This window comes from Artemia sp. Qi Xiang Cuo, chromosome 16 (genome assembly GCF_049724085.1).
Source record: "Artemia sp. Qi Xiang Cuo chromosome 16, ASM4972408v1, whole genome shotgun sequence".
In the NCBI taxonomy this organism is placed as follows: Eukaryota; Metazoa; Arthropoda; class Branchiopoda; order Anostraca; family Artemiidae; genus Artemia; species Artemia sp. Qi Xiang Cuo.
In genome coordinates, this window is record NC_142809.1 from 54,228,230 (window position 1) to 54,255,691 (window position 27,462).

General features: G+C 35.7%; 1 protein-coding gene across 3 annotated transcripts in view; it reads left to right on the forward strand.

Annotated features, from left to right (window-relative positions):
* Crag (DENN domain-containing protein Crag) overlaps positions 1-27,462 on the forward strand; it is a 167,864-nt gene that overhangs the window by 93,499 nt on the left and 46,903 nt on the right. For 2 of the 3 annotated variants that reach the window (XM_089102130.1, XM_089102131.1), the window contains exons 15-20: positions 7,840-8,051; positions 9,705-9,849; positions 18,464-18,755; positions 22,821-23,046; positions 24,734-25,006; positions 27,008-27,082. In XM_089102130.1, coding sequence (XP_088958256.1) covers positions 7,840-8,051; positions 9,705-9,849; positions 18,464-18,755; positions 22,821-23,046; positions 24,734-25,006; positions 27,008-27,082 — 1,223 coding nt within the window. The remainder of the gene's footprint in view (positions 1-7,839; positions 8,052-9,704; positions 9,850-18,463; positions 18,756-22,820; positions 23,047-24,733; positions 25,007-27,007; positions 27,083-27,462) is intronic. The other variant, XM_089102132.1, reaches the window with a different exon arrangement.

The following is a 27,462-nucleotide window of genomic DNA, read 5'->3' on the forward strand; positions in this document are numbered from 1 at the left end:
CTGAATTTCAGAAAATAATAATTGAAGAAAACACAATACTCTACAGGTGTCTAACACTTACCCATTATAAATTCTAACAAAAACTAAATAAATGAGAAAAAAAAAATGGAACAACTTTTCTTTTTTTTTCCATAAACACATATACAAAACAAAACAAAAAAAAATATCTTAACAACATCTTAATTCACCATTCATGATATAACCATCTATTGGTCACATAACTCAGGGATAAGCTCATTGTAGCCAAATTATGCCGCCACACCATCACGGTCGATCTGTATATATGGTGGAACTGTATTAGAAACCCGTGATGAAACTCCAATAGCATTCAATCTAGATTTCTTTACATACAACTTCCTTCGAGCTTCACGAACTGATATTGGTGCACCATCGCTAACAGATACATTTCTATGGTGTCCAATAACTTTACCTTTGAATTTCTTCCCGTTCTTAAGCACACTGATCTTCGCATCTCGAGAACCAATATCAACTTTAAAAAACTTTTGCTCCTTACGGACATTACCAACAACTCGAAGCCGCGGGACCATGGACAGACCTAGACCAAACACAAATGGTTAAAAAACGATTCGGCTTGGGTGGTATTTTCACAGGGAGCATTCCAAATGATAAGATTTGTCTCTGTATGTCTATACTCAGATGCCATAAGCCGAAGAGACAGATCTACACTCCCAATTTATTACTTTTTCTTTTCACTAGTCATAATTGACATTGGATTTCTTAAGCTTTCAACATCAAATTCAAGCTGTGTAACACGCGAACTCGGAGTATTAACTTCTGATTTTAGCTTGGACTGTGTATTTTCCACCGATACCATACGATTTTCTAACACTTTTATGCTATCGTTTATAGAGTCAAGTTTTTTACCATTTTCAGTAAGTATTGTTAGCATCTTAGCAAACTCATCCGCCAGAGTCTTCAGTGAAGTGACATCATTATTTCCTTTGGATGAAACGGTCGAATTCTACAAACTGTTCTCAACAGACTGAGATCCTACTTGGATGGTCTTAACAATCTTCCTTTTTCGCCCCATGGCAAGTGCAAATAAAATAAAATATATAATCTTTCTTACCTATTCTGGCACCTATTATTTATCTACGTCGATGCGGACGTGCAGTTCACTAAGCCACCGTTAATTAGGATACGGCTAACACTCCTATCTCCTTCACCGACGAATTCCAGCAGCGTTTGAATACCGACGCTACCTCAGGAATCACATCCAACTTTCAGGAATACTCTGTACCATTTGCAAAATTCAACTAATCAACTGTTAAAATACTTGCATTTCATTCCAACCCTCCGGGAAAGCGGTAAACACACCTGAACGACTACTCAATCAGAGCTTGATTCATTGGCTTTGGGCTATTTTCTTTTTTTGTCATAATTAAATGACGTAATCCAAGGTGTATAATCCCAAGGCAATTCAATGTTTCACAATATCTTCACTGTCTAACAAATACACAAATAAACCAATTAAATTCAAAGTTAAATCCAATTTGTGTCCACACAGTTCAAAGGCTAATTCAGTACTGCCTTTTCCAAAAATCGTATGTTTCTATACTACAACTCGGGGGTGAATTCACACAAAAGTCGAGATGATTCAAAATTCCCCTGTGGGTTTAGTATCTTCCGGAGTTGTAATTTCTGTTATTCAATCCTTCTTCGCTCTTCTACCGTATAGAGAAATATATAGACAATTAATTTAGATATATAGAGAAATATAGAGAAATTCTATATTTCTACCTATATTTCTCTAAATATAGAGAAATATAGGTAGAACCGGTAGAACCATATAGTTAGATAGGTAGAACCGTATAGATATATTCGCTCTTCCGTCGGTGTATTCGCTCTACGATGCAGACAATTTTCTGTTCATATCGGGTGTATTCGCTTTACAAAAATGCCCTTAAATAAAAAGAGCATGGGGATTGCTTAGAATATTATTGTTGAGGATTTATAATATTCTAAGGTCTTCACTCCTCCCTTTTTGAAGTTTATAATCAATTTTTTTGGGCATATCTAGTGTTGGACATGTCGTTGGTGTATCCTAGTAGAGATAAAAACAAAGGGAAAAAGAAATCGCAAGATGAAGAAAACGGGACTACGGCCAATAGAAGAAAGAGAAAAACTTGAAGCACGGGAATATTTAGCCGGTATAAAACAAGGCGCCATCAAATTTAAAAATAAAAAAATTTAAACTAACCTAAAACCAAATAAAATCTAAATTCAAGAAAAAAACAATGTACAATTGTTGCTACTGTGACTAGCACCACGAGAGCTAAACAGACTTGCTTCAATGAAACCACTGAAGCGACAGGATGAAAATAAAACAAAATGATTATTATAATCATTATTATAAATGACTATCATATGATTTTTATATTTTATAATAATGCTAAAATGATTATTATAAATAAAACAAAATGAAATTAATTATTGAGTTGCGAAATAACCCTCTGGTATGCTTCTATTGCTGCTTTTGTCCTATGTACTTATTTAATCTAGCTTGATCTAATCCCCTGGTTTTACTTAGTCTTGTATTTAATCTATTCCCCTGGTGATTTTGTAAAACTTTATTACCCGTATTAGCTATTACCTGTCTGTCTGTTCATGTTTATTTTTGTCTATTTTTGTCTTTATCCGTTATGTTCTTACGAGTTAGAAGGTCCATTTGTCTCTAATAATTCTAAAAAACAATCTACACTAGCTGAAGGGGGGCGGTAACAAACAACAATAAAAAATGGGTCACCATTCATATCAACCTCCGCAACAAAACACTCAAAAATCATCTCTCTATTAACGGACAAATCATCCCTAACCTTCACATTCAAATCAGTTCTAATATATAGGGCAAGTTCTCCATGCTGATAGTGAGAAAGGTTCTTAACATACATATTAAAATTTAAAATATCGAATAGTCCAGAATTATTATTTATTAACCATGTTTTAGTAAGTGCAAGAATATGAAAATCAGATACCATACACAGCTCCGACAAATAATCCAATGTACTATTTAACCCCTGACAATTCAGATGAAAAATGCCAAGTTTATCCGGTGCCAGTCTAGCATGTAAATCAACTGGGCACTTATAATTAACCTTTGGAAAAACATCATCTACCCCCATATCAAAATCCCTGTGAAGTACCCCTAATCCTAAATTCAAAACACTCAATAGATTAATCTCAAGCTAATCCATACGATCATTACGAACAATTACCATTTTTTATAAGTATATATATATATAAAAAAAGGAGGGTAGTTGCAGCCAAACCTAATCAACTGAATAACTTACTGTAACTCGGAGGGTCCGTGGTCCCGCATCCAACGTAAGTGAAGCTCCGGAAAAAAACAGGATATAACCTAAAAATAATTAGAAACATATTAAAAAAATGGTATAAATAAACAAACGAATACAAAAAAAGTGAAAAAATTCTCACTAATACTAGCCTATCACAATACAGGTTTACTGGTTTCATTACTAAACTCCAGAAAATTATAATTGAAGAAAACACAATACTCTAAATGTGTCTACCACTTATCCATTCTAAATTCTAACAAAAACTAAATAAATGAGAAAAAAAGTGGAACAACTTTTCTTTTCTTTTCCATAAACACAAATACAAAAAAAAACAAAAAAAAATATCTTAACAACATCTTAATTCACCATTCGTGATATAACCATCTATTGGTCTCATAACTCAAGGATAAGCTCATTGTAGCCAAATTATGCCGCCACACCATCACGGTCGATCTGTATATATGGTGGAACTGTATTAGAAACCCGTGATGAAACTCCAATAGCATTCAATCTAGATTTCTTTACATACAACTTCCTTCGAGCTTCACGAACTGATATTGGTGCACCATCGCTAACAGATACATTTCTATGGTGTCCAATAACTTTACCTTTGAATTTCTTCCCGTTCTTAAGCACACTGACCTTCGCATCTCGAGAACCAATATCAACTTTAAAATACTATTACTCTTTACGGACATTACCAACAACTTGAAACCGCGAGACCACGGACAGGCCTAGACCCTCCAAAAACAACTGGTCAAAAAACGATTCGGCTTGTGTGGTATTTTCACAGGGAGCATTCCAAACGATAAGATTCGTCTCTGTATGTCGATACTCAGATGCCATAAGCCGACGAGACAGATCTACACTCCCAATTTATTACTTTTTCTTTTCACTAGTCATAATTGACATTGGATTTCTTAAGCTTTCAACATCAAATTCAAGCTGTGTAACACGCGAACTCGGAGTATTAACTTCTGATTTTAGCTTGGACTGTGTATTTTCCACCGATACCAAACTATTTTCTAACACTTTTATGCTATCGTTTATAGAGTCAAGTTTTTTACCATTTTCAGTAAGTATTGTTAGCATCTTAGCAAACTCATCCGCCAGAGTCTTCAGTGAAGTGACATCGTTATTCCCTTTGGATGAAACGGTCGAATTCTACAAACTGTTCTCAACAGACTGAGATCCTACTTGGATGGTCTTAACAATCTTCCTTTTTCGCCCCATGGCAAGTGCAAATAAAATAAAATATATTATCTCTCTTACCTATTCTGGCACCTATTATTTATCCACGTCGATGCGGACGTGCAGTTCGCTAAGCCACCGTTAATTAGGATACGGCTAACACCCCTATCTCCTGCACCGACCACTTCCAACAGCGTTTGAATATCGACGCTACCTCACGAATCACAGCCAAATTTCGGGAATACTCTGTACCATTTGCAAAATTCAACTAATCAACTGTTAAAATACTTGCATTTCATTCCACCCCTCCGGGAAAGCGGTAAACACACCTGAACGACTGCTCATTCAGAGCTTGAATCATCGGCTTTGGGCTATTTTCTTTTTTTGTCATAATTAAATGACGTAATCCCAAGGTGTATAATCCCAAGCCATTTTAATGTTTCGCAATATCTTCACTGTCTAACAAATACACAAATAAACCAATTAAATTCAAAGTTAAATCCAATTTGTGTCCACACAGTTCAAAGGCTAATTCAGTACTGCCTTTTCCAAAAATCGTATGTTTCTATACTACAACTCGGGGGTGAATTCACACAAAAGTCGAGATGATTCAAAATTCCCCTGTGGGTTTAGTATCTTCCGGAGTTGTAATTTCTGTTATTCAATCCTTCTTCGCTCTTCTACCGTATAGAGAAATATATAGACAATTAATTTAGATATATAGAGAAATATAGAGAAATTCTATATTTCTACCTATATTTCTCTAAATATAGAGAAATATAAGTAGAACCGGTAGAACCATATAGTTAGATAGGTAGAACCGTATAGATATATTCGCTCTTCCGTCGGTGTATTCGCTCTACGATGCAGACAATTTTCTGTTCATATCGGGTGTATTCGCTTTACAAAAATGCCCTTAAATAAAAAGAGCATGGGGATTGCTTAGAATATTATTGTTGAGGATTTATAATATTCTAAGGTCTTCACTCCTCCCTTTTTGAAGTTTATAATCAATTTTTTTGGGCATATCTAGTGTTGGACATGTCGTAGGTGTATCCTAGTAGAGATCAAAAACAAAGAGAAAAAAAAATCTCAAGAAGAAAAACCAAACGGGACTGCGGCCAGTAGAAGAAAGAGAAAAACTTGAAGCACGGGAATATTTAGCCGGTATAAAACAAGGCGCCATCAAATTTAAAAATAAAAAAATTTAAACTAACCTAAAACCAAATAAAATCTAAATTCAATAAAAAAACAATGTACAATTGTTGCTACTGTGACTAGCACCACGAGAGCTAAACAGACTTGCTTCAATGAAACCACTGAAGCGACAGGATGAAAATAAAACAAAATGATTATTATAATCATTATTATAAATGACTATCATATGATTTTTATATTTTATAATAATGCTAAAATGATTATTATAAATAAAACAAAATGAAATTAATTATTGAGTTGCGAAATAACCCTCTGGTATGCTTCTATTGCTGCTTTTGTCCTATGTACTTATTTAATCTAGCTTGATCTAATCCCCTGGTTTTACTTAGTCTTGTATTTAATCTATTCCCCTGGTGATTTTGTAAAACTTTATTACCCGTATTAGCTATTACCTGTCTGTCTATTCATTTTTATTTTTGTCTATTTTTGTCTTTTTCTTATACTGACCGTAGTCTCGTTTATTTTCTTTAAACTCTTTATTAAACTCTACTCCCCTGGTTTTACTTAGTCTTGTATTTAGTCTACTCCCCTTGTGATTTTTTAAAACTTTATTACCCGTATTAGCTATTACTTGTCTGTCTATTCGTTTTTATTTTTGTCTATTTCTCTTTCTTCTACTGACTGTAGTCTCGTTTATTTTCTTTAAACTCTTTATTAAACTCTACTCCCCTGGTTTTACTTAGTCTTGTATTTAGTCTACTCCCCTTGTGATTTTATAAAGCTTTATTACCCGTATTAGTTATTACCTGTCTGTCTATTCGTTTTTATTTTTGTCTATTTTTGTCTTTTTCTTCTACTGACCGTAGTCTCGTTTATTTTCTTTAAACTCTTTATTAAACTCTACTCCCCTGGTTTTACTTAGTCTTGTATTTAGTCTACTCCCCTTGTGATTTTGTAAAACTTTATTACCCGTATTAGCTATTACTTGTCTGTCTATTCGTTTTTATTTTTGTCTATTTTTGTCTTTTTCTTCTACTGACCGTAGTCTTGTTTCTTTTCTTTAAACTCTTTGTTAAACTCTACTCCCATGGTGATTTTGTTAAACTCTAGTTCCCGGGTGATTTTGTAAAACTAAAATCCGTGTTAGCAATTGGTTAACTCTTCAGAAGAGTTTTATAAATCGCATCAGTATTTAAATTATCTGTCTGTCTCTTCATTTGACAGTATTTGCTCCTTCCCTTTTTGAGTTTATTATCAATATGTCAGGCGTGTCCAGCGTTAGACTTGTCGTTGGTAGTTACTGGTTGAGGTCGCTTAAAATATTGTTTTCGGGGGAGATTAATAGTGCTCTAAGGCTCTTTCTCTTTTGAAGTTTATTACCGATGTCTCAGGCATATCCATCATGGTGTATTTTGGTGTACTTTTGGTGTATTTGGTGTATTTTGGTGTATAGGGTGTATTATTCTGTTGGTGTACTTTGGTAGAGATTGTCCAGAAAAGCGTTATGTGAGGGACCTGAAGTATTCGAAGGTAGAGTTTATCATTGATGTTTCGGGCATATTGGACATGTTGTTAGTGTATCCTGGTAGAGATTACTTAAGGAATCGTTGTGCGGATGTCAAAAATACTCGAAAGTCTTTGCTCTTCCCCTTTTAAGTCTTTATACCAATAATTGAGGCATGTCCAGCGTTGAATATGTTGCTTGTATATGCTGGTAGGGATTGGTTAAAATAGCGTTTTGGGGGGGAGGTTTATAGTATTCTAAGGTCCATGCTTCCCCCCTTTTTAAGTTTATTGCCGATGTTTCAGGCATATTAGACACGTTCTAGTGCATCCTAGAAGGGATTGATTAAGAAAGAGTTTAGTGGGGGTCTAAATTCGAAGTTCTTTGCTCATCCCCTTATTAAGTCTTTATACTAATGTTTCAGGCATGTCCAGTGTTGAACATGTCGTTGGTATATGCTGGTAGAGATCCTTAAAATATCTTTTGGGTGAAGTTTACAGTATTTTTAAGGGCTTTGCTGCTCCGCTTTTTAAGTTTATTAGCGACGTTTCAGGCATATTTGATATGTTGTTGTATATCGTCTTAGAAGTTGCTTAAAATAGCGTGATATGGGAGTGTATTCGCAGGGCTTTGCTCTTCCGCTTCTTAAATTTGTTATCAATCTTACAGGTATTTCCAACATTGGACGTGACGTTGGTGTATCCTGGTAGAGTGCCAGTATCAATTACTCCTGATGCCCTACCTGGCCAAAAGAATGTCAAACCGAAGTTTTCGTTATCTCAGAGAACTCAGCAGGAGACCAGACTTCTGATTAAAGCAGCTAAACGGCATGCAGACATCCCTATGCTATGGGCGAAACATGTGCTGGCTGCTTGCTTTAGGTTGGCTTTCTGTTTTTCTTTTACTTTATTTATGTATTTCATTTAATTTATTTTTTCTGTTCATTTAATTTATTTATAATTTTGGCTGCATGGAAACAAAAGGAATTAAGCAGGGAGTTTCACCTTCGTCACTAAAAAGAAAAAAGAAAGCGGTGGAAAAAGAAAAAATAAATTTGGTTAGGCATCTAGCGGTGCCTAACTAAATTAGGAATTTAATTTGAATTCAACGTATTAGGGCACACTATCGAAGTTGTCAAGTCTTTTACTTACCTTGAATTTGTCGTCTCGGATAACGGCTCAATTGAAATGGAAGTTCAGTCGCGCATCGCGAAAGCTGCGTCTATTGTGATTCAATTCTGCCGTTCCGTATGGTCAAAGTCCAACATCAGCGGAAAAAGAAAAATGCAGATGTACGACACGACCGTACCGCAAATTCTTCCCTATGGTACTGAAACTTGGCCGGCAGCTGCTTCTGCTCGTGATGTCATACATGCGGGCGAAACAAACTTACTAAGACGAACCGAAGGGATCAAGTGGTACGACTTCGTCTGAAACACCCGACTGCTGACACTATCGGATCAGACCCCCAACTCTCGTCAGCTCGCTATAAGAACTCTACGGTGGTTTGGCCACTTAATTCGCATTCAAGAAGAAGTACCCGCCAGCATACTTTTCAATTTTGATTCCCCTCAACATGGCTGGAAGCGCCCCCGTGGAAGACCGCGGTTCAGATGGAGGGACAGCCTTACCCAGTACTTCTCCATGATCGGTACTGATCTCCAAGAATCAGTCACGCTTGCGCAGGACCGTTCGGAATGGAGGCGAAGAGTCACATCTCTCTCTACACTGGACCACCAGTAGGAGCCTTAAGTCCAGTAAGTCAAGTCTCTTTTTTGTCGCTTTTGTCTTAGGGAAGAAAATTAGTAACACGGGTAAGAATATTAGTGAAAAGGCTTTAGGTTTAATAGAGAGGAGAAGGGGCTTGTACAAAAATTATCTGAGTGATAGATCATATGAAAAAAGAGGAATGTAAAGAAAGTGAAGATAGCATTAAAATACAGACTAAGACAAGGCCGTGTCCAGTAGTTTTGTTCGGAGGGGGTTTTACTGAAAAAAGATTTTTTTTTGCGGGGGGGGGGGGGGTACAAAAAAAATACCTCATACAAAATTTGTTTATGTCCATTTTTGTCACTTTTTTACGAGTCAGACAAACATTTCGGGGGGGGGGGTCCAACCCTCTACCCCCCCTGGATACGGCCTTGAACTAAGCAGGTCTGAAGAAGGAGGGAAACGCAAACAACGAATATCTGAGCCGAAAGAAGTAAGATCTTAGATTGAGGTCTTGGCACTTCGATGAGTCAAAAAAGGGGCTTTCTGTATGTGTCCCCCCCCCCCAACCACTGACAACAGGTATGCTTTTCCTCCATTGCAATCGATCCATTACTAAGGTGTTCTTAAACCGAGTGTATTTCATTAGTGATTGGCTAGCAATATTAAAGTTGACATTTGATGAGAATTGTTTGCCTTCATACCTGAAAACTAAGGCCTGAATTCAGAGATCAGATTAATGCCATAGTAGTTTGGTGACCAAAAATAGGCCTAGAGTGTCATTATAAATACTCCAACTGGTCTCATTTGTCTTTAATTTTTCAGCTTATGGTTTGCACAACTTCCAGCCTATGTAAGGCAATCAAAAAATCCTCATAGAACATTACGGACAGGTTTTGGCGTTTTGCAGAGACTTTCAGCCCTCAAATGTAGTCCTCCAGACGAGACCTGCCACCGGGTTATGATACAGGTAAGTTTCAGGGTTGCATCATAAAGTGGTTACATGTATAAAAACAATTTGTTAGAAGAGAAGGATGGAGCAGAAATTCGTTAAAAAGCACCAAAATCCCAAGAATTATTTAGAAAATGTAGTAAATATTTATATTTCATGAAAATGTCTAGATTTCTGAGGCATGCAGCCCGCATATATGCTATGAGTTATTCTTGCCAGAACCTTAATTTAAATGTAGAATTCATCTATTTTTTAGGCTGACTTGGTAATTCCTTCATTTTTTCTAGAATTTAAATCTATAATCCATCTGTTGCTTAGGCTATCTTGGTAATCCCTTCATGTTTTTTCTGGAATCAAAAAGTTCTTGGTAACGAACTGTAAGTAAGGAGCAACCCGGCTCAATAAGAACAGAAAGTCTAAAAACGGACTTTTGATACCAATAGATATATTAAAAGAATTTGCTTACTATGCTGATTCTAAATATATAAGTTTCATTTAGTTTAGTTTTACCCATCAAAGGCTACGATCCTGAGAAAATTTGTCTGATTTTCTAAAAAAGTCATAGAGTCTTAATGAAAATTTCACCATCAGACTCAGCGTATCAGGGAACCCTATTGTAGAGGTTTCAAGCTCCTATCTGCAAAAATGTGGAATTTTGTATTCTTTGCCAGAAGAAAGATCACGGATGCGTTTTTATCTGTTTTTTTTTTTTTTTAAGGGGTGATCGTATCGACCCAGTGGTCCTAGAATATCGCGAGAGGGTTCATTCAAACGGAAATTAAAAGTTCCAGTGCCCTTTTTAAGTAACCAAGAAGATAGAGGGCAACTAGGCCCCCTTCCACGCCCATTTTTTCTCAAAATCGTCCGATCAAAATTTTGAGATAGCCGTTCTGTTCAGCATAGTTGAAAAGCCAAATAACTATGCCTTTTGAAATAACATGACCCCCCCACAGCCCGTGGTGAAATGTCTTTAAGTTATAAAATTTGCCCATTGTCTACATATAGTATTTGTTATTGGGAAGAATTCATACTTTTTTCGGGTTTGGGTGAATTTTCTGCTAGAGGGATCTTTCACAGGGAGAATTTTCCATGGGGAGGGAAGTTTCTAGGGGTGAATTTTTCAGGAAAATTTTACGCTGGGGAATTTGCCAAAATTCCTGTACGAAATTCTTCTTATGTCTTGCTTTCTCTTTGCCGACTCAATTTTACGCGTGGAGATATTAAGAGTAATTGTCCGGGGTAAATTTTCACTAGGATTGAATTTTCTAGAGAATATATCAGTGGGAGGGAGGGATTTTTCCGCGGAGGTGGAGCCAGATTTCCTGGCCTTATTTAAAAAATGACCAGAAATTTAATAAAAAAAAAAGTTTTTCCAACTGAAAGTAAGGACAAACATTAAAACTTAAAACCAACACAAATTATAACGTATATAAGGGGGGTGCCCCCTCCTCAACACCTCTCTCTGCGCTAACGTTTTAATTTTGTCCCAATTCTTTAAGAACGACTCCTGAAACACAAGGTTCGTTTAGTTAGAATAATAAGAAGCTTTTTTTAAGTACTAAAAAACTTTAGCGTAAAGAGCGAGGTGTTGAGGAGGGGGCAACCCCTCCCCCTCATATACGTAATAATTTCTGTTCGTTTTAAGTTTTGATGCTGCTCCTTGCTTTCAGTTGAAAAAATTTGTGTTTTTTTATTTAATCTATTTCTTAAGCCTCTATCTATTTCTTAAGCTAAATTGGTAATCTCTTGCTTTTTTTTCTGAATTTAAATCTAGAATTCATCTATGTATCTTCTTAGGCTAGTTTGGTAATCTCTTCATTTTTTGTCTATTTCTTATACTGACTTGGTAATCCCTTCTTTTTTTCTAGAATTTGAATGTAGAATCCGGCTGTTTCTTTTGCAAACTTGCAATCCCTTCACTTTTTTCTACAATTTAAATCTAGAATCCATCTGTTTCTTAGGCTAACTTGGTAATCCCTTAATTTTTTTTCTAGAACTTAAATCCCGAATCCATCTATTTCTTGCGCTGACTTGGTAATTGTTGGAACCCTTGGTCCCAGTTTTTTCAGATAAATCTCTCTCCCAGATTCATTTCTTTTGGCCCCTTAATTATTTTCCTTCCTTAAGTAATAAATATTAATTTTCCTATTATTTTTGACGCCATTTTGGGTCCTCTTAACTGCGTACGTGCTTAATAGACCACGAAGGAAATAATTGCGCAGTTAGGGAGGTCGGCCAGTAGATTAGTAAGTCCAAGCATTGGCTGGAAAGATTCATTACCACCCTAGTAACCCCCGCCGCAGCACGCGGCCAGCGGGCTGGGAGGAAGAGTCCATTTTTTAGTTAGTTCTTTTGTACAACGTGTTGTGAATACAGCAAGATTTTTTTTTATGTACTCTCTTTAACTTTTCAGCTTAGGTCGAAACTAAAGAGATAGTTAGAAAACCTTATCGGTAAACTTTGGCTTTAAATGTGGCCATAGACCATCCGATCACGTTTGTATACGGAACCGTTGGAGTAACCGCGGAAATCCCATTAATTTGGGGCCAAAGAGGGATCGTCCCCCTCCAGTAAGCGGCATAGCAACTCTTTGCGCCATTTTTGCCTTTAAAAGTGGTGACCCCACACGTTAAGCATCCAATAAGTGGTGGCAGCGAGTTAAGGTCCTATCAGTAAATCTGATAATTAAAAGAATTCCGCGCTTTCGAAGAGACAGGTTAATTTGGCCTAGACAGTAGCCTATTGTGGTGGCATATAAAAAGACAAAAATACGCAATTAATTAATAAGAAGGTCTATAATGGGCTATAGCCTTGGTAGACAAATATAAAAAAAAATAACGTGAAATTAATGAGTTGAGTTTACAGTGGGGGAATCTCCGTATTTAAAAGTATTACAGTGTTTAAGGACAGATAAGAAAACGTTGGAAGTTGGGTTATTATTCGAGTGAAGTGGCGGACTTAGATATAATCTTCAGTGACGAAGGTTATAAGAGCATTGAAAACGGCAAATTAGGAGAATTTGTCAATTTGTGAGCATATTGGACAAGGAAGGTAGAAGGCACCTGTCCTATTGATTAATCTGCCCACGAGGAGATTATATTTGGAATACGAGTATCCAGGGAGGATACGTGATTTGTTTTGCAGGGTAGTTCCCACTAGTGGAACATTCGCGCGGTTTTCTGATTATTTTCTGGTCCAACCCCTGTTAATTCGTTTTTCGGAGATATAATTCACTCGCGTAAAACTGCTCGTTGTGAAAGAAGTTGTTATTCCCTAATGAAGTCTAAAAATTCCGGTTATTTGAAAAATTGTTGAATCTCATTACACGGAGCTGATAATTCACAATAGTAATTGCGTACCATAATTTTTGCGTGACAGTTTTTGAACTTACCAAGATTGACTAATTGAATAAGAGATATTATAATCGGAAAGAAGTATACGCAATAAAATGAGGGGGCACGAAAAAACTTAGGAAGGATATGTGAAAAAACAAAACGAACTAACCCCTCAGAGGCTGTGCCAAATGAAGGGGAGTTAGGAGTAGCCTATAAAGAAAGAGACAATACGGATAGACGACAAACAGACTCAGAAAATGAATTAAGAGAATATAAAGACAGTGATATTCAAAGTAGGCCAAGTAGCAGGAGTAGTAGAAGTTCAATTTCCAGCAGGAGCTCACGAAAAAGCACTAAAATAGATATGACACAACGACTTTTAAATTTCATAGAGAATGAAAGATTAGCCAGAGAAAAAAAGGAAGAGGCTGATAGGATAGCCAGAGAAAAAAAGGAAGAGGCTGATAGGATAGCCAGAGAAAAAAAGGAAGAGGCTGATAGAATAGCCTGAGAACGAAAAAAGGAGAATGATAAAATAGCTAGAGAGAAAGAAGAAAGATATCACCAAGAGTTTAAAGAACCATGATAGGTCTAATAGAAGCCCGCTGGGGAATTCCAGAAAGTGAGATTTTATCACAACTAACTTCTAGGCTGTCAAATAGCCATAATAATTTGTCTAAGAATCAATCGCGAGAAAAAGAAAATTACTAGACATTAAACACTTTTTACGGGAAAACATGATACTTTGTTGACAAGGTGGGAAGGTGAACCGGCCTATAAAACAAATTGGAAGGCTGTGCCACCCTATTAGAAAAACGAAATACATGATACGCGTGTTCAAAATGTTGACAATCCACAAAGGGGTGCGGAAATAAATAGAAAATATAATACTGAAAATAAGACATGCAAAACTAATTTTTCAGGAAAATTTCCAAACAACAGAAAAAATGAGAACACTTGTAACGAGTAAGAGACGCGAACAAGTATAGATCAAAACGAAACACCGATTGTACCAGAGAAAAAGGAGACAAAATTTATTGTACGCGCTTTTCCTCGGAAAATTCGAGAAATTTTAGTAGAATATGAAAAACCAAATGCCGGAGTGCAATTCCCATTTAATGATGAAATATTTGTTTCTGCGGTAAGAATAAAGAAGACTAAAAGAGAGAAAAAAGATATTAAACGGAGATACAATGCAGAAATGCAGTCAAGGATGAACACTGAAGTCCAATTCAGATTTCATGACGATTTATTTAATGCTACTACAAAACAAAAGAAAACTAAGAGAGAGAAAAGAGATATTAAACGGAGCTACAATGAAATTATTCAGTCAATGATAGTGGACACTGGAGTCCGAATTAGATATAACGGTGATTTATTATTTTGTGCGAATGACAGAATTGAGAAAAGTAGAGACGAAAAGAGGCATGCAAAGAAGAGACAGAATTTGGAGATTCAGCCTGCAGTGGCAAAAAACAAAAAAATGTTGGATGGGCTGTGCCTTGAAAACATAGATAATAAGGGGGGAAAAGAGGTCAAAGACCCATGGGGAATAAAAGAAGATGGTTACAAAAGAGAGATGAATGACCTTTAACGGGTTGGGGGAAAGTTAGGAGATTGTTGAATGTCGAGTTGGAATGGAAAAATTTGGAAACGAATCTGAAATTAGTATTATCAATTCAAAAGATATGTCGATCCTTTATGAGGGGGAGGAATCCCTTGGGGAAGATCCCCTGCGGGAAGTCGCAAAAGGTAGCCATTTTCCTCAATGCACAACTGGTGGACAAGTTGTGATCCCTTTACCGAGATCTTGCCTTTCTGATCTGGAGTCCATGGGGGATACTCTCTCCCAGTCACTTCATACTTCACCCAAACCTTTGTCCAGTAACCCTATTCATAGCTGTTATTCTTCATGGGAGTCGACAAGTATTTTTGGCAAATTGAATTCAGTGGAATATGTATTCCAATTTCATTTTCAATTAGCATCAACGTATAATCTTCAGTTAATTATCCCAGGGGAGGGAAACCAGAAAAAAGCGATTCATTGTTCGCTCAGATTTTTACTTCATTTTCCTGAACCTTTGTCGTTTTCACAGGCCTGTGTATTTTCGGCCTTAGACTATTTGAAATTATGCCAAGGGGCAATTTACTTTTTTATCGAGATTTGGGGTTGTTTCCACAGATGGAAATTAAGAGGCGAGTGCAGCCAATTTTTCACGATGGCTGGCATCATCACATATGCCAGAAATTTATTCTCTGCTCCTCTCAAATGTAAATTCGTGAGAGCAAGAAAATTTTTGTTTTTGATTGTGCTGTGCACAATGAATTTCTACGAGTCCCGAGGACAACATCCTGCAATTATTTCCAACGGAGGAGGAAGAGAAGCTACTGAAAAACGAGGAAAACTTCATAGTACCCCACACTACTCGGCAAGGCAGAAACCCTCGCACGGCAGGAGCTATAAGAAGGAAGTAAACAGGAAGACCGGAGCAAGAGAAAGAAAAATTTAATGTTTATTTTGATTTGATTTTATGTCTGAGTTTCCAGCCAATCCACCGGAGATACGGGTCATTTATCTTAGGAGGGAGGGGTTGGAACCCATGGCCCCAGTTTTTTCAGATAAATCTCTCTCCCAGACTCATTTCTTTTGGCCCCTTAATTATTTTCCTTCCTTAAGTAATAAATATTAATTTTGCTATTATTTTTTGACGCCATTTTGGGTCCTCTTAACTGCGTACGTGCTTAATAGACCACGAGGGAAAGAATTGCGCAGTTAGTGAGGTCGGCCAGTAGATTAGTAAGTCCAAGGATTGGCTGGAAAGATTCATTACCACCCTAGTAACCCCCGCCGCAGCACGCAGCTAGCGGACTGGGAGGAAGAGTCCATTTTTTAGTTAGTTCTTTTGTACAACGTGTTGTTAATACAGTAACGTTTTTTTTATGTACTCTCTTTAACTTTTCAGCTTAGGTCTAAACTAAAGAGATAGTTAGAAAACCTTATCGGTAAACTTTGGCTTTAAATGTGGCCATAGACCATCCGATCACGTTAGTATACGGAACCATTGGAGTAACAGCGGAAATCCCACTAATTTGGGGCCAAAGAGGGATCTTCCCCCTCCAGTAAGTGGCATAGCAACTCTTTGCGCCATTTTTGCCTTTAAAAGTAGTGACCCCGCACGATAAACCTCCAATAGTAATCCCTTCGTTTTTTTCTAGAATTTAATTCTAGAATCTATCTGTTTCTTAGGCTGACTTGGTTATCCCCTATTTTTTTCCGGAATTTAAATCTAGAATCCATCTATTTCTTAGGCTGACTCGGTAATCCCTTCATATTTTTCCTATGATCTAAACCTAAATTCCATCTATTTCTTAAGCTAACTTGATAATCCTTTCCTTTTTTTTCTAGTATTTAAATCTAGAATGCATCGTTTCTTAGGCGGACTTGGTAATCCCTTCTTTTTTTCCCTAGAATTTTATCTAAAATTCATGTGTTTCTTAGTTTAACTTTGTAATCGCTTATTTTTATGCGGAAGGAAATATGTCCCTCAGCTAGGCTAGCAAGAAGGAATCTGTTGTTTTTCGGGAGGGAGCAGGCCAATTTGTTAAGCATTAAGAAAGCAGGTAAATATTATCAAATTATAGAAAGTAGGCCAAAATTATAGAAAGCAAATCAGTAGGCCTGATTTGAGACTGGTATAACAAAAGAGAAAATCAGTTCATTAGTTTTTTTTTTTTAGGGAAATTAAGGTGTCCTCTTTATTACTTCTCAAACACTGATGAGATATTCATCCTCAGACTTCTCTACCTCAAAATCCAATAAGGGAAATCTATTAAGGAAATGTCCAAGTGCCTTTGCACTCCTAATATTAAGAACAAGTGCAAAGAAATCTGGGTTGTCAATTTTACAAGAATAAAATAATAAAAAAGAATAAACTAATAGAAGAATAAAATAATAGAAAAAATAAGATAAAATCGAGGATATTTTAGGGTACAATTTAGAAATGTTTTTTTTTTTTTTTAATTCTACATGCAAAATTTTCTGTTGTAAATTCTCTGGCTATTAGCCCATTTCCATCAATTCGTGAAGCTTGGGGTCACTAGTTATCTCCTTTTTATTCAATTCAGTGTTAGACACGTCAAGTGTGGACAATTTCAGCTGCAACAATTTAAAATGTCTTGTGACATTATTTTGAAACATTATATATTATGTTTTTTTGTTATTGTAAACGCTATTTTAAAAATATTATATGTTTTTGGCTGAAAAGATTGAATAAACCACTCCTCCATACTAGAAAATATTTTGAACAGCCGGAAGGGAGAAAAAAAGTCACCTGCTCAGCCTTTTCCTTCCTCCGAAAGGCAACTTCTTTCCGGGGAATCTGGTCTCACTATACAAATTCCAAAGAGGATACCCTCCTATAAAATGTATCTGAGGTAAAACTCGAATGTTTGGTTCTAGCACTCAAGAAAAAAGATTGTAGCAACGCTGTTTCTTAATTTTTCAATACCAATAACAGATGAATAGCAGTCAACGATGCAACTAAACGAATGTTTCCCAAAAACATCCATCAAACTTAAGCATAAAATAAATAAACTGCTATTTGATTGAATTCTAGAAGTTGTCCTATTTTTCTTGCCCTTTCTTTGCTTGTTTTCTAACTGCAGTTGAAAGAAGTCCCCGGAAGTGGTACTGAAGTTTTTGATATTGGTGTTTAGTATTAATATTTTTTGTGTTTTATTTATCAGTGTCTATAATAAAACGCCCCCATCCCATTTTACGAAAAAAGAACTTGTTTTTGATATCAAATTAATGCTTGGAGAAAATCGCTCTTCCAAAACTTTTTCTTTAATATTTCAAAGACAAGTAGTTGAGCTAGGTGACTGAACTTTTAGAGATCTTCAGTTTGATATTTTGATACTCCTAAACTTTTCATTCATCTGGCTCAAATACTTTCTTTAAAGTGTCTATGAAAGTTTGTCTGGAAAGTAATTTTGATTTCAGCACTTGCAATCATAATTCAACTAGTCCTGAAAAATAGCCTAGTTCACTTAACCATGGCATAGCTGGAGGTCAGAGGAATAGGGGCAATTTGGAGAAAAGGCAAATTGGAGCAAATTGGCAAATAGGGGCAAATGGGAGAAATCCTGAAGTAGGACTAGGAGTAACTCAAAATCCTCATCCTTTGGCAAACAAACATCTATTATTTGTATTATTTTTCTTTTTTAAATAAGAAATATACTAAAACAGTATCTATACTAACATTTGCATTTCTGATTTTGTGGCTTTTATTTTCAAGTTATGTTGCGAGTATTCTCAGCCAGCTTTGGCGGTGAGAGTTTTCATGGAACTGCGAAAGAGAGGTTTCCAAGCTAATGCCGTAACATATGGTGTTTACCATAGAACAGTTTTGGAAGCGGATTGGCCTCTGGAAACCAATAAAAGTGCCAGTGTTCTCTGGAATAAACTGAGGAATGTGGTGATGGGTGTTGCTCAATTTAAAGCTGCCGGCCAAATGAGAGCATCCAAAATGGCGGAAGCTGCAAGTATACAAGATTCAGAAGAACAGACATTGGTTGTAGAAATCGTTGGTATGAACTATAGCTTTTCTTTTACATTTCTCTGTCTTTCTACTCTCTGACCCATTGTGTCTTCGGTTTTATTGCCCTCTCCCTCCTCTCTCTCTATCCGTCTTTTATCTCTTTACTTTCTCCTCTATTTCTTCCTCTCCACCCTCTCTTTTTTTCCCCTTTCCTGTCTTTCTCTCCTCTCTTATTTCCCATCTCCTCTCTCATCACCCTTCTCCTTTTAACCCTATTTCTGTTTTCTCTCCTCCTTACTCTCTCTCTCTCTCTCTCTCTCTCTCTCTCTCTCTCTCTCTCTCTCTCTCTCTCTCTCTCTCTCTCTCTCTCTCTCTCTCTCTCTCTCTCTCTTCCCTCTTCCCTCCTTGCATTATGATATTCATCTCTTATCTAATTAGACAGAATAGGAACTTATTAGACACTTTGTCTTTGCGTCTTGCTTTAATTACATCTGAAATGAGCAAAATCGTGGCGCAAATTTCCGTAGCTCTTACGGTGGGTTGTTTCGAGCATTCTATTTTTATTGACCTTTTACTACTAGAATTTTCCGTCTACTCTCGGCTGTATCCAGGATTTGTCGAGAGGGGGGGGGTATTTTTTCGGGGAGGGGGCTTACAAAAAAAAGAAAACCTTAAAAATGCATCAAAAATGCGTTTTGATCTATGTTTATGACGTTTTTACGAATCGGACGAATATTTCAGGCATGGGAAGTTGAACCCCCACCCCTAGTAAACTAAAATAGTTCAATAGTTCGAAAATAGTTAAAACATTTTCTTTTTGTGCGAAACCGATTTGGAAAATTCTTTAAAGCTAACTAATTTTTGATTCCAAGGTCAAAAGGAGTATCCAAGTCATGGCCCTGTCCATGAGAAGGGTTAGGGGCTACGGGGTTTAAACTACACTCTTAAAATTTGTGTCCGACTAATAAAAATGTAACAAATTTTACAAATTATATATAAATTAATATAAACAAATTTTAATGTGTTATTAAAATTTTTTTGTAACCTCCCCTTCCCCCGAACAAAAGTACTGGGTACGCCCCTGATCAAAGTGTAAGCGAAAAGCGATTTTAAAGCCTTTTTGTCACAGCTCATACATGCAAATCAGCAGCTTTGGTCGGGGCGTCAATGGGGGGGGGGGCCGGAGGGGTCTGGGTCTTCATAATATTTTACTTTACTATTTTGGGTCTTCATAATATCCCTCTAGACTTCGAAAAACGTCTTTTTGGGTGTCATTTTCATGGAAAATGACTTTGTGGTGTTCTCATTGATCTTTTAAATTTTTGAACGACAACTTTGCCCCCTGCCCCACAAAAAATGTTTCAATTGGCTCCACTGTTTTTGGTGTACTTCGAAAAATAATGTCAAACCACGTATGTATGTGTATATATTTTATTTATTGAGATTCCTTTTGTAAAAATCTAAAAAGTATTTTGGTTGCATTCTCGGGTGCCCAAGTTATTTAGTTTAAGTTTTAATCTTATTAATCATCATCGTTTTATTTATAACCCCTTCCCAAAATAAACTGGACTGAGCCCAGAAAAAGACAGAGTAAAAATCAAGAAAAACAAAAAAGAAGTAAGAGATAAAAATATACTTTGACGACTACAAACAAGGGGCAAACAGAAATGACCAAGGATGGGAAGATTTCTGGTAAAAATCATAAATACGCTTCTCAATAACCCCTGCTGGATTTACTGGAGTTACTTGTCCATGTTGGTAGTTCCATTAAATACTTTGCAAATTTAAAATAAAGGCGACGAGCTTGCTTTCTCTCACCCAGCTAAAAAAGACCAAACATGAGCGAGAGCAAGTAGGTGAGGGATTGTTAGACTATTGTATAACCTAGAACGTTGAACTCTAATCAGATACGAAACGTTTGAAGCCATAGATGTATACGCTGCCTGGATCTTACAAGCGCAGTTTTTGACTACCAGGTTTGTAGCTTCTTTCAGATTTGCTCTAATAGGCATACCGAGGTAAGTAATACTGCTAGCGAAAGGAACTTCAGAGCCGGATAGACTTATTGAACTTGTATTTAATTTATAGTTCAATTGTAGAACGACTGTTTTATCAGACTTAAAACTTAAACCAGTGTATTGTTTAAGATTTACTGGATGCTTTCGTAGTTTTTTTACTGAATGGTTAAAAATTTTTAACATTAAATTTACAATCACTGTAGAATCTCAGCTTCTGTGATTGGCTTTTCTGAAATCATTAATGAAATTGGTTGTCAACTAGTTTAAAATATGAATTGGCAAGGTTTGTCAAAGATTATGATATTTATGTTAAAGTCACTATGGCCAAAAGGATGAAGAAAGCAAGAAGTAAAAATAAACATTAAAGTTTTACTGAAGTCCTATTTAACCCAATCCGTTCTAGCTCAAATTCCTTTCAACCCTATCCGGAGCAGTGCACTGTGCATTGCAGGATGCATCGATTTTACTCCTCAAATTGAGTACCTAAACTCCAGAGTTTCATTCGAATGACCCCTCCCCCAACTTTTTTATATAATTCGTTCTACACTATGTGTCCAAGGGATTGTATATGAAGAAGGATATACATTTCTCTTTACCAGGATAATGCTATTGTCTTTATTATGATACGAAGTCGGTATAAAACAAAAAATTAGTACATAAAATAATTTGACAGCTTCATTTGAGTGAGTTGGTAAATCTGAGACTTCATTGAATTATGCACATTATTTCTTAGTTGTACATCAACTCATAGGGGGAGGGGGGTATTTGATTCTGTGCGGAAGAAATATTTGTGTTGGATTTTTGATTTTTCACTGGCTGGAAATATTCTTGTTTTTGTTTCTTCTTCTTGAAACGGAAATTTGAAGGTGTAAGTATCCCACACTTTTGTGAGAGATATGTAGTCTTCTAAAATGAAAGTGCAAATTTTTCATTTGCGTATTGACGGTGTTATTTAATAAAGAAAAAAAAATTAAATTATAAAATTATTATAAATTATCCGGAATTATTCTTATAAAATAACCAATACGAATTACACGGAGATTATACTGTTTCTTCTTCATATTTTTCTTTTAGAAATATTTTTCTTACAAATGATTAGATTTGCATAATTTTTATTACGAATAATTTTTTCCTCAGTTTTGTTTTTTAATACCCAAGAGTTATCTTTTCTGTTCTTTCAGGAATTTGAGATAGATTTGTTGAACTTTTAAATCGGTTTGGCTATTATTATTTTTTTAATTGCTTTCAGTGGCAAAAAATATGTTTAATTTCAAAACTGAAACTTTATTATATACGTTCATTCAAAGCACATTGAACAAAGTGAAAGAAACCCTAACAAAAAAACACATCGAACAAAGTGAGAGATGCTTAGAGCCACATATTCCTGTTTGCTCTGAGGTATTGTAAATACATGTACGATGAAAATACGTATGCTCTCGGCATCCTATCTGTTACTCTTAAATACATAAATGTCTGTGATACTGCATAAGGATACCGCACTAAACCGCACTGACCAGAGATAATGATTAAATGAATAAACGACGTTTCTCTTTAATCATTCAACTTTTTTTTTATCTTCTCGTTATCTTTTTTCATTTCACTGGCTGAACGTTTTCTTCGCTCTTCTTATTCCAGCGTTTCTTGGTTTTTAATCGTGCAGAAGAATAAATGATTGCTTTTTTATTTGAAAAAAAAAATGAACTGAATATTATAAATATTCGCATGCTGATTAGCTAATGAATAAGTTATATTCCATTTTAGTTAAACTCTCCCCAGATTTTATTCATGAGAGTGGATTCAAAACACAAATGGTATTTGTGTGCCCACATTTTCCCTTTTTCCTGATAGCTCATTTAAAATAGTCTCAGATGGGATGCACTCAAAAGTCTTATTGTTCAGTTTCATGGGACAAAGGCTAGCCTGTTGCATAAGGTCTAGAGTTGAATACGGTTGGTTTTGGTGGGCTGATTGAAATAGGGTTGAGTTGCCTCTGAGGATTGAGAAACCTCCATTTGGCAGATTGGGGTTGATGATTCAAATTGGGTTGACCTGAGGGGTTTCTTTTCTAGAATTGGATATATTAATTTTGTTTTTAGACCCAGTTCAAGGAAATACTCCGGTTCCGAGTTTAGACGACACGATAATCCACTCTAGCGCCAGTGCACCCGAACTCTTCGGCACTCCTGAACCGCCAAGAGATAATGACTCCAGTTTCAGTGAGCTGTCGCGAAGAATAGAAGATCTGCAAATGTCCAAAAGTGAAGACTCAGAAGTTTTTGAAGAAGATTTACCGGCTGATAGGACAGACAGTGATAACAAAAGGTAAATTTGAAGTTGTTTATATATTTGAAGCTGTAAATTTGAAGTTATATTTTTCATAAATATTTTTATATTTATAATAACACATTATTATAAAATTATATTGCTATAATGTTATATAAAAAATACATAAAATTTAAGTCTAAATTAAAAAATATAATTAAAAAAGTTAAAAATTACCTAAGATTACATCATATGAATTATATAAAATTATAAAAGTATATTTATAAGAAAATCAATCACAATATTCGACATATATAAAGTGTATCAAATATAATTTAAATGATAATACTGATGTAATGTAATATTTTAAAAGAACACAATTATAAAATCAATAAGCTTTGCATACGATAGCTTATTATGATGTAGTAACATAACGTCAATCAACTTATTTGTCAATAAATTCTATAAGATGTCTTAACTTCGATTGTGTTTGGGAAGAACTCACTGATGACTACGGTATGAAGGATATATATGTATTTTTTTTTTATATGCACATAGTTTTTTGTTGTTTTTTTTTGCCCCCAAAATCATGATTGTGGAGAACGATCTCTTGCCCATAATAACCGAAAATTTAGAGACGCTTTTTGAAAAAAATACAAAAACAACAACTGTCAAATGAGGAAGAATCGCCATTTGATGCTGTTTCAGGAGGGGTACGTATTTTTCCGATTGACCTTAACAGTAAAAGTTTATTGCCAGAAAACACATTTTTGGAAATCCCGAAAATAGCTTGAAACCCAGGGCTGTATCCAGGATTTTTTTTCGAGTTGGGGGGGGGGAGGAGGGTGGGTACAAAAGAAAAACTTTACAAAAACCCAACGAAAATTTGTTTTTATGTGTTTTGTTGCTTTTGTACGAGTTGGACAATATTTTTTTTGGGGGGGGGGGTGGGGGAACTCCTGAAAAACGGTGTTCAAAATAAAACTGCGCCATTCGAATCAGTTATGCGCCTATAATCCCTTATAGGAGAATAAATTTAAAAAGCAAGTTTTTTTTGCCTCATCGTAAGGAGCGACATTAAAACTTAAAACCAACAGAAATTATTCCGTATATGAAAGGGGCTGTCCCCTCCTCAATGCCTTGCTCTTTACGCTAAAGTTTGACTCTGTTTCACTCTGTTAAAACAATAAAAACTTGACTCTGTCTCGCAACTTTATTTTTTAAAACAATAAAAACTTTAGCGTAAAGAGCGAGGCGTTGAGGAGGGGACAGCCCCTTCATATACAGAATAATTTCTGTTTGTTTTAAGTTTTAATGTTGCTCCTTACTTTCAGTTAAAAAACTTGTTTTTTTTAAATTTAATTTCTGAACGTTTTTGAGTTAATGCAGCTTTTATTTTGGCTCACCGTACATGAATAATTAAAACAAAATTTGCATATTAATTTTACTTTTTTTGGCTAAATGGCTTCCTCAAAATTTTTTTCTGACGTAATTTACGAATTAACTTACGTAACGACGCTAAACTTCGAATTTTGTTTGAATCACAAAGCCCTGAATCACAGAGGCCGTTTAATTAGACATGGTGTTTAGCCTGAACAAGTTCACTTTTGACGGTTGACGTATTTGTTTAATGTAAATAAAACTCGTATTAAGCTAAGTTATTAAGTTATAAGTAAACATAAATTATTATAAAGTATAAGTAGTCAGGAGTATGTGACATTTTTCCTCATATACGTTTTGATTTTAGAGAAACTTGTGCAGATCAAGAAAAAACATCACCTTCAACCCCCGTGAGAGTCGCAGTAACTGAAAACGACCCACTCGGAGCATTTTCAACAGTTACAACGATTGTGTCACCACCTACTGCTGACATACTAACGCCATCTTCTGAAAGTAATATATTCCGCAATTGGAATACAAATACTGAGTCTGATGCTGAGAATTTGACTGGAGACGCGTCCTTGAAAATAACGCCTTCGTCTATAATGTCAACTCTGTCGTCTTTTAAATTACCTTTCAGGTATATTCTGGTTTCCTAATATGGGTGGGATGGAGATGTTCGTCAGCTTGTCAGCCCAAGGTTGCATACGCTGCAGTGAATTCGTATTTGAGGTTATGGGCAATGGCCGACTTTTATATTAACAGTGAAACCCTGGTAAAGCGAACTACTAAATAACTCGATCTTTTTTTCGAACTCCCCTTTGCCTGAATCTGAACGTCGTTATCTCAAATTTTTCCTTAACTTGAAATCGACGCAACGACCTTTCAGTCGATAAGCGTCGTTCATCAATGAATAAATTAATATTTAACTTGAAATTCCATGGATAGTCAGGATATGGACGTTTTCGTTTTGATAGTCAGGAATCAGAGATTTCGTTATTTAGTATGGTTGCATGTAAGAAATTTTAAGGTTCGTCCAAAAAGATTTAATTTGCATGCATGATATGTGCTTCTCTTGATTGAATCCTTTTGCCTTAGACCTTAATAATTTTTTTCATTTAGAAAATTTTACGATTAAATCTATAGCCTAAAGTATGTCCAGGGAACATGTTTCTACTTTTTAACTCCATCTCCCCGCCCTAAGAATAATTTAAGCCTTCTTCTAGCCGAACTACTCTATGGTATCCCGCTAGTCTGATTTATGCTAATGAGAATTTTACAACTAAATTTACAGCCTAAAGTAAGTCCAGGAAGATGTTTTAACATTCCTAAGCTCCTCCCCCCCAACAATTAAAAAATTCTGAGCTTTTTCTATTTAAATGACTTTTGTAATATCTCGCTAATCATTTGACATAGGCTAACGAAAATTTTAAGGTTAAATTTACGGCTTAAAGATTGCCGAGGAAAGATGTTTTGACTTTTAGAAATAGAGATTATTTAGTGCTCTCTTTAAAAAAATTTCAATTTTTTTTTTTTTTTTGGTATTCTCCCTGGGGGAAAAAAAAATGTAAAAACAAAATATAACAGCAGATTTTTTTTTTTGGGGGGGGGGGCTAATAAAAAGATTAGTGATTATCAAAATTTCTGTATGCAGAAGTTGTTTAGATGTTTTTTGTTATCTTTGTACGATTCGGACAAAAAGTCGCAAACGCCATCTAGGATTTGATGACTGTTTCTCTAAATTACATCTTGATTGTCTTAAAACAGTTAGACCGTATTTTATTTGCTTTAAAAAAATCTTCGGAATTTTCTATCTTTTTATAGTGTAGTTATTACCCGTTAAACTATCATTGTTGCTAGAGTTATTAATCCCTGTCTTACTATGCTAAATTTCTAAAGGTCCAAGTCTTTAATGTTTGCCATTCTCTTTGATTAGTACTAGATCCTGATTCTTTAGTATGTTTATCTTTTGCCAGCATATATAATAACTTGGGTTTATACCTTTTTGAAACTTTCTACCTTTTATGGTGTTATCACCTGGTGCTACACTGTCAGTGGCGCTATTTTTTTTTATCCCTTTCTTCCTAAGCTAAGTCACCGAAGGTCAAAATATTTATAGGTTTCCATTTATCCTTTATTAGTCCTAAATTTGGCATCTTCAGCATGTTTACTTTCTGCCAGCATGTGTAATAACCCAAGTAGAAACCTTTTTGAAATTTTCTACCTTTTTCTGTGTGGCCACCAGACGTTGTACTGTCAGTGGTCCTAGTAGTTTTTTATTTTTGACTTCCTATGGCAAATCACCAAATGTCCAGCTCTTATAAATTTCCAATTTTCTTTGATTAGTGCTAGATCCAGCATCTTTAGCATGTTTCCTTTCTTTCAGCATGTGTAATAACCTAAGTTTCTACCTTTTTGAAATTTTCTACCTTTTTCAGTGTTGCCACCAGACGTTGTACTATCAGTGGTACTAGTAGTTTTAAATTCCAGACTTCCTATGGCAAACCATCAAAGATCTAACTCTTATAAGTTTTCTATTCTTTTTGATTAGTGCTAGATTTGGCTTCTTTAGCATGTTTACTTTTTGCCTGCATGTGTAGTAACCTAAGCTTGTTTATGTTTTTCTTTTGCTTTTTTGTAGTCGTGGCATCCCAGGTCGCTTTAGTTTGCGAAATTTCAAAGATTTGGATCCACTGCAAGCGGTCAATATGCTTAGGTAAGTGGAAATAAACTCTAACACACTAGTCGTCCTGGTTATTTTGACGTCACCACCATCAAATGACGTCATTGCGACATTTGGTGATTTAACGTCATCACCATCAAATGACGTCATCGCGTCTTTGGATTACCACCAGACATGCTGTGAGACAGATTATAGATGGCACAATGTCATCTGCCTACTAAAGCTTCGATAACCCGTTCTTGGACTAGCAAATTTTTGGGGTAAATCTAATTTTTTCCGGCCATATATTGTACAACATTTACTTCGGAGAAAATTTTGATTTTCCAAAATTTTGATTTTTCCTAAAATTGATCACGCTTCAAAAATCGTTTAAATGAACAGCACTTTCCGGTCAGTTTCTCATGCTGTTTCTT